Genomic DNA, 13735 nt, shown 5'->3' with positions numbered 1-13735 from the left:
TTCAGCCTCCGTGGGGACAGGAGGAGTTTGGCCACGGGCCCATTGCTGCTGAGACTCCGTGGGCTCCTGAGCCAGGCTGGGGGCTGCCTTGGCAGCAGGACGGGCTTTGGTGTGGCAGCATCTTCCCAGTGCCCAGCACGGAGCTCAGGCTGAAGGCAACAGCACATGGGAAGAAGGGGCCTTTGGCCCGTCCGTGACACTGTGGAGTCTGGAGGGATGGGAAAGCAAGCGGAGAAGCAGCAGATGCTCTGCAGCACGTGGAGGGCTGAAGGGCCCAACTTTGGGCAGCGGTCCTCTGCAAAGTGCTGGGAAGCAGCAGGAAATTCTGCCAGCGGCTCCCTGGGAAGCTCCTTTGGAAGCTCTGGCCGTGCTCCTGGTGCTTCCTCCCATCAAATGCTTTTCTCTTCCAGGTGGTGTCAGCAGGACCTGTGCATGAGCTCCCGTCTCTGGGGTAAGAACACTTCCTTGCCATGCACCTGGCTCTGTAGCTTGGCCTTGGCTGGCTGTGTGCTCCATGCACGCCTTCACTTTGTGCCCAGGGCTCCAGCCTTTCCCATCTATATGGTGAATGCAGCCCTTGGCAAAGCAAAGGAACAAAAGGGGCTGGGGGATAAGGAAGGGCACAACCCCCCGGAATCCTTCACCTCGTGGCACTGAAACTCTGACCTGCGTTGCTGAACAAGACTTGCTTTGCTTTGCCTTCAGGAACACAATGGTTGGGCCAGAATTACACCTGATAAGTTATGAGCTGTCAATCAGGACGCATCTCATTGCACAAGCAGTGTATGATGTCCTGGAGGAGAATGGGATCGACGAACTGACGAGACAGGTAATGGTACTGCTCCCTTCCAGCCCTTTACAGGGACAGCTCTGTGCTCTGGCCGCCTGCCCCACACCTGGCTCTCAGGCTCAGCCTCCCCCGTGTCTTGGAGCTACTTTGCTCCCCACACTGAGAGCTGATGCTGGTGCTGGCTGCACGGTAAAGCTGGGATCAGGGTGCTCTGTGCAGAGCCATGAATTGCCCCTGGCTGGGCCCCAGCCAGAAGCCTGCTGGGCTTGGCTTGGAGGCTGGATGCGGCCCCTGCCAAGAGACTTGTGCTTCAGACTTCTTAGCTGGAAGGGCCATTCTCCAGGCCAGTGACAACTGGAGCTCTGCAGAGCCTGGCTGGCTCAGGGCACGATCTGACTGCCTGTCCAGGCTGTTCTACAGCAGACACGGGGCTGGCAACACTGGGATCAGGCAGAGCCCAAAGTCCATCTTTGCTGTGTCTCTGGAGTGCAGTTCTTGGGTAGGACTCCCTGCTCACACCCATCTCCTGTCTTTGTGCTCACTGCTGTCTCTCCATTCCCTGTTTGTTGCCAGAAAATTTTTCTGTTGACACGGATTGAAATTGACAGCATCGTGCAAAACAGCTACTGGATGCCCAACTGGGCTCTGAAATCCCTGGGTATGTAGACAGCTTCACTACCCTCAGCTTTGCGCCTGGCACTCCCCAAAACCTGCCCAGCTCTGCTTCCTGTCACACTTATCTCATAGAGCTTTAAAATGGCTGAGGTCTGAAGGGACCTTAAGACCATCCCAGTCCAACTCCCTGCCACTGACAGGACTGCCACCCTTTGCATCAAGGTGCTCAGGGCCCCATCCAACCTGGTCTCCAACGCCTCCGGGAATGGGGCATCCATGGCTCCTCTGGGCAGCACATTGCAGGGCCTCACCGCCCACTGGGGGTCAAGAATTTCCTCCTCACATCCCGTCTAAAGCCCCCATCTCTGAGAATTTAAAAACCCTTCAACTCTGCTCCCAAGGCTGACCGACTCATTTCCCCGGGTGCTCAATCAGCGCATCATGCCGGGACTCAGCAGTTCCCATACACAGCGGGAGGGATTCTGCACCCCAGAGCCCCGCCAAGAGCTTTGGGGAATGAGCATTCACTCCTTCAGCTTGTCTCTGGGCTGTCCCAGTGCACGTCTGTCCATCTTTATTTCAGGTGCCACTGTTGATGCGGAGAGGACAACCAAGAGTTACGGTGGGAAAGGCCGGCTTTCTCCCTTCTTTTCCTCCGCAAAGTCCCCTGAGACCCTCTTGTAGGTATGGCAGGAGAAGTGCTGACAGTGGGCTTCCCCCCTTGCTTTCACCCCCCTCCCCCCGCAGACACCCCACAGAGCCCCATAAGGGCTCCCCCTCCATCCCCCAGCCCTTCCTTCCCAGGATCCGTCCCCCTACATCCTTTCCCCCTCCCCATCCTTTCCCCCTCCTCAACCTTCCTTCCATCCTTCCTCCCCCCATCCTTCCCCTCCCTTTCTTCCACCATCCTTCCCCCCCATCCTCCCCATTCCTCCCTCCATCCTACCCCCCATCCTTCTCCCAGTCTTTCCTACCCCCAACCCTTCCCCCCATTCTCCCTCCCCCCATCCTCACCCCATTCTGGCTGCACATCCATTTCCTTTGGCCCAGCTGCTCTGCTCAGCCCACACTCTTCCCCACATCACTGACACCAGCGTTGGGAGGGTGCTGGGCTGACAGATGCTGGGGAGGGCTGCCCCGCCGGCTCTGGGCAAGCAGAGAAAGGCGGTTGACTCCAGAGCTGTTGTCCAAACCTTTGCATATTCCCCTCCTGTCCCTTGAGTAGCGTTCCATTACGGGGAGCACGGCAGCCCACACAGAAGACAAATTCTGTGCTCCTTGCCCAGCATCCAGCTCTGGCGACTCTTTGCCTCACCGCTGATGGACGCATCTCTCTCATTTCAGCCTGATATTTCTGTTGGAAACTGCTGGGCATTCCAAGGTTCGCAGGGCCACGCTGTCATCCAGCTGCCTCAGAACATCTGGCCCACAGCTTTCACCCTGTGGCATGTCTCCAAGGCGGTGTCTCCCTCTGGGGATGTCAACCCCAGAGACTTTGCCATCTTGGTAAGTCTCTGCCTGCTGCTGCTTCTGGAGGCCCCCAAGGAAAAAGCTTTGCCATAGAGCCCCATAAGAGCCCATTGAACCCCTATAGAGCCCCAGAGACAACCAACAGAACACCATAACCGCAACATAAGACCCTATAGACCCCCACAGACACCCCATAGAGCCCCATAATGCTCCTTAAGACCCCATAGAGCTGCACCAGAAGCTCATAGAGAACCAAAGACCCTCATGGTGCCCCACAGACACCCAACAGGGCCCCATAAGGGCCCTACAGACACCCAACAGAGCCCCATAACTGCCACATAGAGCCCTGTAAGACCCCATAGAGCCACACAAGAGCTCATAGAGCACCATAGAGCCACACGGTAGACACCCAACAGAGCCACATACGACCCCATACAGTTGGGAGCTCCCAAATTTCAGTGGTGGGCTGCTGCAGAGCACGGCATCCTGCCTGAGGGCACCGAATCCCTCGGCTGGTTCCATGTCTCCAAAGGCCTCTGCTGCTCTTTGTGGCCGAGCAGCTGGGAGCAATTGCTCCACGTGCCCTGACTCAGGTTCGCCCTCCGTTGTGCTCCAATCCTACCAGAGTACAGGGAGGGTTGGAAGCGCTCCCACCTTTGGCCTCAGTGTGTTCTTTATGGCACGGCCTGCCTAAGTGTGACCGCCATCATCTCTTGTCTTTGAGGGAGTGGATGAGGACGAAAGGGAAACTCTCCTGGGACTGTATGTTTATGACGTGGGTGGAGATATTGCGCAGACCTTCCACGTTCAGGTATGGCAAGTGCAAGGGGGAAGGCTGGGCTGCCTGCAAGTCATGGGAAGAAAGAGCTTTCCTGCCCACCCTCTGCTCTCCAACATGGCCGACTCCTGCGGGGTCCCTTTTGCAAGCCTTTGGAAGCACTTGTTGTGCCGGGGCTCTTCCCATGCCCATAACAAAGCCTCTCCTCTGCTACTGCTTCACTTGTATACTGAGACCTTGAAATAACTGCAAACTGCTTCACTTGTATACTGAGACCTTGAAATAACTACAAACTACTTCACTTATATACTGAGACCTTGAAATAACAACAAACTACTTCACTTCTATACTGAGACCTTGAAAGAAAAGATTCTTCTCTTGTTCTAAAGGCACAAACAACATTTGATTCCCACACTGATAAGATGGGTGATAACAAGAGAGGGGTCTGCATGCTAAACAACTATTGAATATGGATCAGAATTCCAGGAAATCATTAACTGTGTATTAGTTTTACCCATATCTGTGGGGCGAACAGTGGGAGCTATGGGGCACTATGAGATCTATGGGATGCTTTGGGATCTATGGGGAGAACAGTGGGAGCTATGGGGCACTATGGGGCACTGATCCCCCTCCGGCCCATAACAAAGCCTTTCCTCTTTGCATTGGCAGGAGAAGCCCCTTCAGTCCTACAAAAGGATTAAAATGGATGTACGCAGCAACTGGGGGAACGCGGAATACACCTGCGTGTACCGATTGGAAATCCACGGCAACCCCTAAAAACACCTAAAAACCCCTAATAAACCCTAAAAACCCCTAAAAAAACCTAAAAACCATAAAAAACCCTAATAAACCCTAAAAACCCCTAAACTCTGATGTCTACCAGAGGGTTTTAATTAGGGATTGATCATTCAATGAAGAGATGTTGATAACTTTCTGCCCGCCTCGAGGCTGGTTGGGGGGAGGGAGGAGCTGCGGGGATGAGTTGGGTGGGTGTTTGGTGGGGGGAACGGGGGAACCGGGGTGGGGACCGGGGCTAAGCCACAGGACAAGCAGGCCAACTTGGCCAAGTTCCCCAGGGCACAGCACATGCTGGATGAGGCAGAGGAACGTGCTGACACGGCTGAGTCCCAGGTAACAAGCTGCAGGCACAGAGCCGTGACATCAGCATCAAGGTGGGTTCCTACCCCACATCCCTGCCCTCCATCTTCTCACCTCCCTCCACCTCCTTTCCCAATAGAAAGGACTCAGTGAGGAACGAAAGCTGCAGATGCTCTGCCTTCCAGCCCCAACCTCTGATCTCACAACCCCTTTGGATCTCTCAACTCTCCTGCTTTCAGCCAATAAGAATTGTTGAGCGGCAGCAGCTGCATTTGTGGGACAGGGCTTAGTGTGGGTGGTGCTGTGGGGTTGGTGTGGGAGCCACGGGAGATGGAGGGTGGCCAAGAGTGTGAGTTGGCCACTCAGGCCATCCCACAGTGCCGTGAACCTTGATCCATGGTGACTGAACATCATCGTAACTGGCTGTGGTGCTCAGCTGGTTGCTACAGGGCAGTATGTTCCCCTATGCACTAATATGGGTCCCTGCAGGTACATGTGTGAGTGTGTTAGTATAGCTCCCATATGGGTGTGTATTTGTTCCCCTTGGCTCCCCGTGGGTCTCTATTGCTCCCTGTCGTTCTTATGTGGCTCTATGACTCTCTATGATGTTCTTTTGGTTCTCTATGGGTCCTGTGGGTTACTGCCCCTGACAGACGGTGGGAGGGGCCGGGTGATAAGAAGGGAAGAAACAGCCCCATTTCTGTCCCTGGCCATGTTGTGTAGAGCCCCATGGGGAACATTGGAGGCCATAGCTTGTAGGCAAAGCAGAAGCTTATGGTGCATAGCTTACGGGGCTAAGCTGTGGGGGTTACGGGACAGAGCATCAAGGGCAGTGGTGGTTCTATCGGACACAGCCAAAAAAAGGAGGCTGAGAGGCCTTAACAGCCTGTAGAGCCTAAAGTCCTTGAAGCTTAAGGGTAGGCTTGGGGCCGAGGTACTAAAGGGCTGGACTGGAAGCACTGAGGTTTTGAGGGCCTGATGCACAGAGGGAGGCCAAAAAAGAGACCACGAGTCCATGAACATTTATGGCACAAAGGAAGGCTTAGAGCTGTAATGGAGAACACACCTGGAGGCACAGATGCCTGCAAGATGTCAGGGAAATGGGCTGCAGGGCTCCGAGCACTCTGGCAAACTAATGGTCTCTCCTGACTGATGTCTCCCACAGCTGGAGCCTTCCTCTGGATATTGGGAGCCTGGGGAAATGTCCTGCAGGTCAGTGCCACAGCGTGCGGCAGAAGACAAAGCTCTGCCCTTCAGCCTCCGTGGGGACAGGAGGAGTTTGGCCACGGGCCCATCGCTGCTGAGACTCCGTGGGCTCCTGAGCAAGGCTGGGGGCTGCCTTGGCAGCAGGACGGGCTTTGGTGTGGCAGCATCTTCCCAGTGCCCAGCACGGAGCTCAGGCTGAAGGCAACAGCACATGGGAAGAAGGGGCCTTTGGCTCGTCCGTGACACTGTGGAGTCTGGAGGGGATGGGAGAGCAAGCGGAGAAGCAGCAGATGCTCTGCAGCACGTGGAGGGCTGAAGGGCCCAACTTTGGGCAGCGGTCCTCTGCAAAGTGCTGGGAAGCAGCAGGAAATTCTGCCAGCGGCTCCCTGGGAAGCTCCTTTGGAAGCTCTGGCCGTGCTCCTGGTGCTTCCTCCCATCAAATGCTTTTTTCTTCCAGGTGGTGTCAGCAGGACCTGTGCATGAGCTCCTGTCTCTGGGGTAAGAACACTTCCTTGCCATGCACCTGGCTCTGTAGCTTGGCCTCGGCTGGCTGTGTGCTCCATGCACGCCTTCACTTTGTGCCCAGGGCTCCAGCCTTTCCCATCTATATGGTGAAGGCAGCCCTTGGCAAAGCAAAGGAACAAAAGGGGCCGGGGGATAAAGAAGGGCACAACCCCCCGGAATCCTTCACCTCGTGGCACTGGAACTCTGACCTGCGGGGTGGACATTGCTGAACAAGACCTGCTTTGCTTTGCCTTCAGGAACTCACTGGTCTGGCCAGAACCAAACCTGAAAAGTACTCAGCTGTCAGTACGGAAGGAGCTCATTGTAGAATCATTGTTTGATGTCCTGGAGGAGAATGGGATCCACGGTCTGAAGAGAGAGGTAATGATAATGCTCCCTCCTGTTTCCTTCCAGCCCTTTACAGGGACAGCTCTGTGCTCTGGCCGCCTGCCCCACACCTGGCTCTCAGGCTCAGCCTCCCCTGTGTCTTGGAGCTGCTTTGCTCCCCACACTGAGAGCTGCTGCTGGTGCTGTCTGCACGGTAAAGCTGGGATCAGGGTGCTCTGTGCAGAGCCATGAGTTCCCCCTGGCTGGTCCTGATGAGCCCATGGAGGTGGATCCACCTCCTGATGAACCCATGGAGGTGGATCCGCCCGCAGCATAGCTGGCCTGGCACCACACCACCGTGCCAGGCCCTGCAGCAGTAACATCTCAGCTCCACCATTGCTGGTCCAGGCGCTGGGCTCCTTACCATCCGTGTGGCCCCCGCCCCCGGCATTAGTGCTCTGTGCAGAGCCATGAGTTCCCCCTGGCTGGGGCACACCCATCTCCTGTCTTTGTGCTCACTGCTGTCTCTCCATTCCCTGTTTGTTGCCAGGAAATTCTGCAGCTGACACAGCATGCAATTGAGAAAGTCGTGGAAAACAGCTACTGGATGCCCAACTGGGCTCTGAAATCCCTGGGTATGTAGACAGCTTCACTACCCTCAGCTTTGCGCCTGGCACTCAGCTCAGTAACCCCTCCCAGCTCGGGGCTGCGTGCTGGGATAGGGGACAGGGCTCTGTCCCCACGGAAGGGGCCTCTCCTGTGCTCCTGCCCCCAGGCACAGCAGTGGGGCCGCCATTTGGGGTGGTTTACACGGGTTATGGGATGGAGTCGGGGGAGGGGGCGCTCACAGGGAATGTGAGCAGTGCCCCTCCCCTTATAACTCCCATCCCCAACTTTTCCTCACAGAGCGCAGCAGACACAGCGAAGGGGCTGCAGCAACATCAACTGCCGCAGCAGGGAGAGCGCGGGAAGCAAGCCAAGGAAATGGCAGCAGAAACATCTCATGGCGAGAGCAGCCTTTCCGAGGAGTCCTCCCACAACACATCTGGATCGCTGCCACCCAGAAGGGAAAAAGCGGGGTCTGCCACTGACAAGATGGCGGCAGCAGCATCTCGTGTGGAGCCCAGCGTGCCCGAGGAGCCGCCTGTCCTCACATCCACATCGCTGCCACCCAGCAACGAAGGAACGGGGTCTCCCACTGAGGAGATGGCAGCAGCAGGGGCTAACGGATCGTTGGTCAGCTGCTCATCCCGCCCGTGCCGGCCTCTCATTGGTCAGCGGCTTCGCCGCCGACGCGTGTCGCCGTCTCATTGGTCAGCGGCAGCGCCGCCGGCTCCGATTGGCTGAGGCTCCGCGCGCGGGAGCGGCCGCCATCTTGTGTCTCGGGCCCTCCCGGCTCTCCCTTCGTTCGGCTGAAGCCGCTGCCGCAGCCCGGGCCGCCCCGCACGGCAGCGCCGCTGCAGCCGCTGCGCGCCGGAGCTGTCCGGGCAGCACCGAGACGGAACCGCGGCACGACGGGAGCGGTGCTGAGGACGGCGGCGCCGGAGGTGTGCGGGAGAACGGGGCCGGGCCGGGGCCGGGGAGAGGAAGCTGAGGTGGGCTGTGGGTGTAGGGGGCAGTGGGGGAGGAGTGGGGGGGATGGGGGAGTTGAGGGGGCTGTGGGGTAATGTGTGGCCGTGGGGGGGCTGTAGGTCCTATGGGGCTGTAGGGAGGGCCTAGGGTAATGTGGGGCTGTGGGGGGCAGTGGGATGGATGTAGGGGTGAACAGTGGGGGAGATGGGGTTGTAGTGGGCTGTGTGGGGATCCCGAGGGATAGGAGGAAATGGGTGGCTGTGAGGGGAATGTGGGGTCTGCCGGTGGCTGTAGGGGGATATGGGGATGTAGGTAGGTGAAGTGGGAGTGTAGAAAGGTGTGAGGGGGTTATCGGGAGAGCTGTGGGGCTCTAGGGAGCACTGTTTGGGCTGTAGAGGGCTATAGGGCTGTGCGGGGTTTGTAGGAGGATATGGGGCTGTAAGGTGCTAGGGGGAGTGCAGGGGTAGATGTAGGTGTATGTGGGGCTATGGAGAGCTTCCTAGTGGCCATAGGAGGGGTCTGGGGTTCTAGAGAGTTGTCTGGGACTGTTGATGTGGTCTATTGCTATATGGGACAGCAGGGGCTCTGGGGAGAATATAGATGACTGTGGAGGGGCTAGAGGGCTGATGCTGGGCTGTGGGGGCTCCAGGGGATCATGGAGCTCTAGGGGGCTGGGGTGCTCTGTAGGGCTGTGGGGGAGTTGTAAGGTTCTAAAGGGGGGGTGTAGGGTGCTCTGGGTGGATTATAGGAGGATATATGTCTCTAAGGGACTGTGGGTGGGCAGTAGGAGGATTGTAGTGGGATATAGTGTTATAGGGAATGTATGGGGCTATAGAGTGGGTTATAGGGGCATGTGGGGCTAGTAGGCTCTCCCTCGCTTCCCCTTTCATTTCCCCCTCCTGTCTTTGTGCTCACTGCTGTCTCTCCATTCCTTGTCTGTTGCCAGACGTCGATCTTTGCTGTGTCTCTGGAGTGGAGTGGCTCATCAGGGCACACCTTCTGGAAGGTCTTGCCAGATTTCTGGAAAGACAGGGTGCCTTCCCTTAGCTCTTGGGTAGGACTCCCTGCTCATACCCATCTCCTGTCTTTGTGCTCACTGCTGTCTCTCCATTCCCCGTTTGTTGCCAGGAAATTCTGCTGTTGATACGGCATGCAATTGAGAGAGTTGTGGAAAACAGCTACTGGATGCCCAACTGGACTCTGAAATCCCTGGGTATGTAGACAGCTTCACTACCCTCAGCTTTGCGCCTGGCACTCCCCAAAACCTGCCCAGCTCTGCTTCCTGTCACACTTATCTCATAGAGCTTTAGGATGGCTGAGGTCTGACGGGACCTTAAGACCATCCCAGTCCAACTCCCTGCCACTGACAGGACTGCCACCCTTTGCATCAAGGTGCTCAGGGCCCCATCCAACCTGGTCTCCAACGCGTACAGGAATGGGGCATCCATGGCTCCTCTGGGCAGCACATTGCAGGGCCTCACCGCCCACTGGGGGTCAAGAATTTCCTCCTCACATCCCGTCTAAAGCCCCGATCTCTGAGAATTTAAAAACCCTTCAACTCTGCTCCCAGGGCTGACCGGCTCATTTTCCCAGGTGCTCAATCAGCGCATCAGGCCGGGACTCAGCAGTTCCCATACACAGCGGGAGGGATTCTGCACCCCAGAGCCCCGCCAAGAGCTTTGGGGAATGAGCATTCACTCCTTCAGCTTGTCTCTGGGCTGTCCCAGTGCACGTCTGTCCATCTTTATTTCAGGTGCCACTGTTGATGTGGAGAGGACAACCAAGAGTTACGGTGGGAAAGGCCGGCTTTCTCCCCTCTTTTACTCCGCGAAGTCCCCTGAGACCCTCTTGCAGGTATGGCAGGAGAAGTGCTGACTGTGGGCTTCCCCCACTTACTTTCGCCCCCCTCCCCCCGCAGACACCCCACAGAGCCCCATAAGGGCTCCCCCTCCATCCCCCAGTCCTTCCTTCCCCTGATCCGTCCCCCTCCATCCTTTCCCCCTCCCCATCCTTCACCCCATCCTTCTGCCCCCATCCTTCCCCCCCATACTTCCCCATCCCTCCCCCCCATCCTTTCCATTCCTCCCTCCATCCTCCCCGATCCTTCCCCCAACCCTTCCCTCGCATTCTCCCTCCCCCCATCCTCACCCCATTCTGGCTGCATGTGGGAATACAAGAAAAGCTGTTCAGAGCAGCAGCTGTGGAGCAAGATAAACAGCATGAGAACCAAGGACACCTCTGCAAGGAGAAGAAGAGTCTCACAGCTCTGATTGGTTATGTGCCTGCATGGACAGTTGAAAAGTGTTTTGTAGAACGCTTTGTTGACATGTAAGGTGTTTGGGAAAGTTGTAAGGGCGGATGGGAAAGTTAGAAAATAACAACTTGTGAAGGTATATAAGGGATGTGAGAACTTGTAATAAACGATTTGGATCGTTCACATCTGAGTCCGTGCCGAGTCGCTGCAAATGGCGCCCAACGTGGGGCAAATCAACCCGCGGCTGAGCGAGCCCGGTCCGGCAGCGTCGCCCGACTGAACTTCGGAGAGACTGTTTCGCGTGCACCCGCACCGTTCTGCAGGACAGAAGGTGAGCAGTAGGAACTATGGGGAGCTCACTAACGAGGGAGCAACGAGTACATCTCGAAGTATTGCGGTCAGTGTTACTGTATCAGGATGAGACTGTGTCTACTTCAGCATTAGCTACTCTTCTTAAATGGATAAGCAAAAATGTCCCTGAATTTCCAAAAACTGAGTTCTCTCTCGATGGAGAACTTTGGGACAAAATCGGCTCAAAACTCTACGAGGCTTCTCTCGCTAAAGACAGAACGGCTGCTAAGCTGTTGCCCGTTTGGAGCCGGATAATGGAAGGGATTAAGCAATCACGACGGGAAAGAATTTATTCCGACCATTCCCTGCCGCCCTCCGTCCCAACCCCGCCGCTGCCTCTCGCTGCGGGAAGCGGCCCGTGCCCGGATCCGACTGGCGGCTCCGACCCCTCCCCGATTCGGGGAGACGAGGGGCCGCGGCCGCCCCCCTTCGCGCTCCCGCCGTTCGCTCCTCCCCCGACGTTCGCCGCGTTGCCGCCCTCTACGGCGCCCTCGCCCTTCGCTCCGCCTACGACGTTCGTCGCGCCGCTTCTGCCCTCCTCCCCCCCCACGTCATGCGCTGCTGCGTCTGTGCAGCCGGCGTGTAACGTGGTTAAAGACACGGACGGATCGAAACCAGGGGATCGTTGTGACCCCGGTCCAGAAGATCCAGAAAGAGAATCGGACGCATTTCCTCCTGATGATACTTTGAAGGAAGCAGGAATGACAAATTTCCCTACAGCGTACTGTGATGTCTTAGAGCAATGCAAAAAAGAAACAGTATTAAGAAGTGATGCTGACACGTTGCAGACCTTTCCTAATCAGGTCCCCCGTTTGGAATCTCTGCCTTATGAGGCAGTGAAGGAGCTAAGGGAGTCAGTGAGAACATTCGGAGTTCAGTCAGCCTTTACATACAATCTTTTGGTTGCAAACAGTGACAGTTACGCTATGACCCCTCACGATTGGAAAACTGTGTTAAGAATGATCCTCTCTCCTATGCAATACACCGTGTTTATGACTGAATATCAGCTACATAATTTGACTGATAGCTCTTTGCCTCAGACTCGGACAAATCCATGTGGCACAGCACCTCTTCAACTGTGTCAGACAGATGTCACTCACGTTCCTGAATTTGGCCATCTAAAATATGCACATGTAACAATAGATACTCATTCTTCTTACATATTTTCCACAGCACATACAGGTGAATGCAGTCTCAAGATTTAGAGTTTAAGGCATTAGCTAGGATGTTGTGTGCTTCTTCTATTTTAGTAATAGATCAGATGTGTATTAAACAGGATTTGATCTAATCAATGCTAGAATCTACAGGAATAGCTCTTTCAATGTTTTAGTACTGTTTGGTTATGATGTTATTAGCCTATTAATTAGCTTTTCTTAATTTGCAAAGACAAAACCTGGAAAGGAATCCCAGGCAAAGAGATGACCCTGGATCATAGAACGGATACCTCTTTTACATCCAATTAATTGGGATCTGAAAATATAACCATGCATCATTTTAGACAAAAGCGCACGCTAATAGAACTAAATTTGATAGTTTATTCTGTTTTCCAAGCAGGTGTTCCACTTGGGCTCTATATCACGCACTGGCCATGCGGATGTGGTGTACAACTGGAAGAAATCCTTCAGACCCTGAATGCAGGAGAGAATCTGTGATGGGTGAGAGAGGAAATGTGCACCTTGAAGCAGGGGACGCCCTGCTGGCATTACCTGTCACATCCACCACCAACATGGCTTGCTGTTTCTCAAGGGTCAATAAGTATTAATGCCCTTAGTGATACTCTAGTACATTTGTCCTCTAAAATTGGTTCTATTTGACATGCTATTCCATTAAATTGTGCGATCATTAATCAATTATTAGCCCAGATAACTCAGTTGGTAGAGCATGGTTATGAACATCTTAAAAGCATTTACTGCACAACTTTTAGTGGTCATTAAAAATCAATATATCCGAGTATATAAAAATTGAAGCCTTTTCCTGATCAGTTACGGATTAACACAATGGGACCCTCATGGATTTATTTTCAGGTTGCAGAAACTTAGGTTGCAGTACAAACATGTTTGTTCTTTTTAGTGGGTTTAACAGTAATGTTGTTATGTTGTATTTGACTTGTCTCTTTTTTCACTTTTAGAGTATTGTCAATCGAGGCCTTGATTGAGTTATAATGATTATGTTATTAATATAAATAGCATTATTATTTTATAGTATGGTAGTAGCTTGTCAATAAACAAAAAAGGGGGAATTGTCGGAATACAAGAAAAGCTGTTCAGAGCAGCAGCTGTGGAGCAAGATAAACAGCATGGGAACCAAGGACACCTCTGCAAGGAGAAGAAGAGTCTCACAGCTCTGATTGGTTATGTGCCTGCATGGACAGTTGAAAAGGGTTTTGTAGAATGCTTTGTTGACATGTAAGGTGTTTGGGAAAGTTGTAAGGGCGGATGGGAAAGTTAGAAAATAACAACTTGTGAAGGTATATAAGGGATGTGAGAACTTGTAATAAACGATTTGGATCGTTCACATCTGAGTCCGTGCCGAGACGCTGCACATAGGGATCCATTAGACCCCATAGACCCCCCATAGGACCCCCATAGAGCCCCATAGCTGCCAAATAGTGACCCATAGAGCCCCATAGGACCCCATAGACCCCCATAGCCACCCCATAGGACCCTATAGAGCCCCATAGGACCCCATAACCCTCCACTGGACCCCATAGAGCCCCATAGCTGCCAAATACAGACCCATTAGACCCCATAGAGCCCCATAGGACCCCATA

General features: G+C 54.5%; 2 protein-coding genes and 1 pseudogene across 5 annotated transcripts; all 3 read left to right on the top strand.

Moving 5' to 3' along the window:
• The first annotated feature begins 680 nt into the window (after positions 1–680).
• Positions 681–3304, top strand: LOC146751772 (uncharacterized). 2 transcript variants are annotated; one of them, XM_085533494.1, is made up of 4 exons: positions 681–829; positions 1364–1448; positions 1989–2089; positions 2750–3304. In XM_085533494.1, exons 1-3 carry the CDS (start codon positions 713–715, stop codon positions 2087–2089), a joined length of 303 nt encoding a protein of 100 aa, XP_085389620.1. In that variant the 5' UTR covers positions 681–712; the 3' UTR covers positions 2750–3304. The 2 variants fall into 2 exon arrangements, 1 of the variants encoding a protein (XP_085389620.1); XR_014941108.1 differs by having other exon boundaries at positions 692–829; positions 1606–2089.
• A 2550-nt stretch (positions 3305–5854) lies between these two features.
• On the top strand, positions 5855–7331 carry LOC146751771 (uncharacterized; annotated as a pseudogene).
• Position 7332: 1 nt separating this feature from the next.
• Positions 7333–13479, top strand: LOC146751770 (uncharacterized). 3 transcript variants are annotated; one of them, XM_085533482.1, is made up of 4 exons: positions 7333–7423; positions 7695–8383; positions 9489–9573; positions 10114–10797. In XM_085533482.1, the coding sequence occupies exon 2, from the start codon at positions 7792–7794 to the stop codon at positions 8380–8382; it is 591 nt and encodes a 196-aa protein (XP_085389608.1). In that variant the 5' UTR covers positions 7333–7423; positions 7695–7791; the 3' UTR covers position 8383; positions 9489–9573; positions 10114–10797. The 3 variants fall into 3 exon arrangements, with proteins under 3 accessions (XP_085389608.1, XP_085389609.1, XP_085389610.1); XM_085533483.1 differs by lacking the exon at positions 7333–7423 and adding an exon at positions 12520–13479 and having other exon boundaries at positions 7430–8383; positions 10114–10214; XM_085533484.1 differs by lacking the exon at positions 7333–7423 and having other exon boundaries at positions 7430–8335.
• Positions 13480–13735: the final 256 nt, after the last annotated feature.

Source organism: Coturnix japonica, unplaced genomic scaffold (genome assembly GCF_054131305.1).
Source record: "Coturnix japonica strain WE unplaced genomic scaffold, WE-NBRP24 Scf061, whole genome shotgun sequence".
Classification (NCBI taxonomy): domain Eukaryota; kingdom Metazoa; phylum Chordata; class Aves; order Galliformes; family Phasianidae; genus Coturnix; species Coturnix japonica.
Note: the sequence above shows the minus strand (reverse complement) of the source record. Positions and strands in the feature narration are given on the sequence as shown.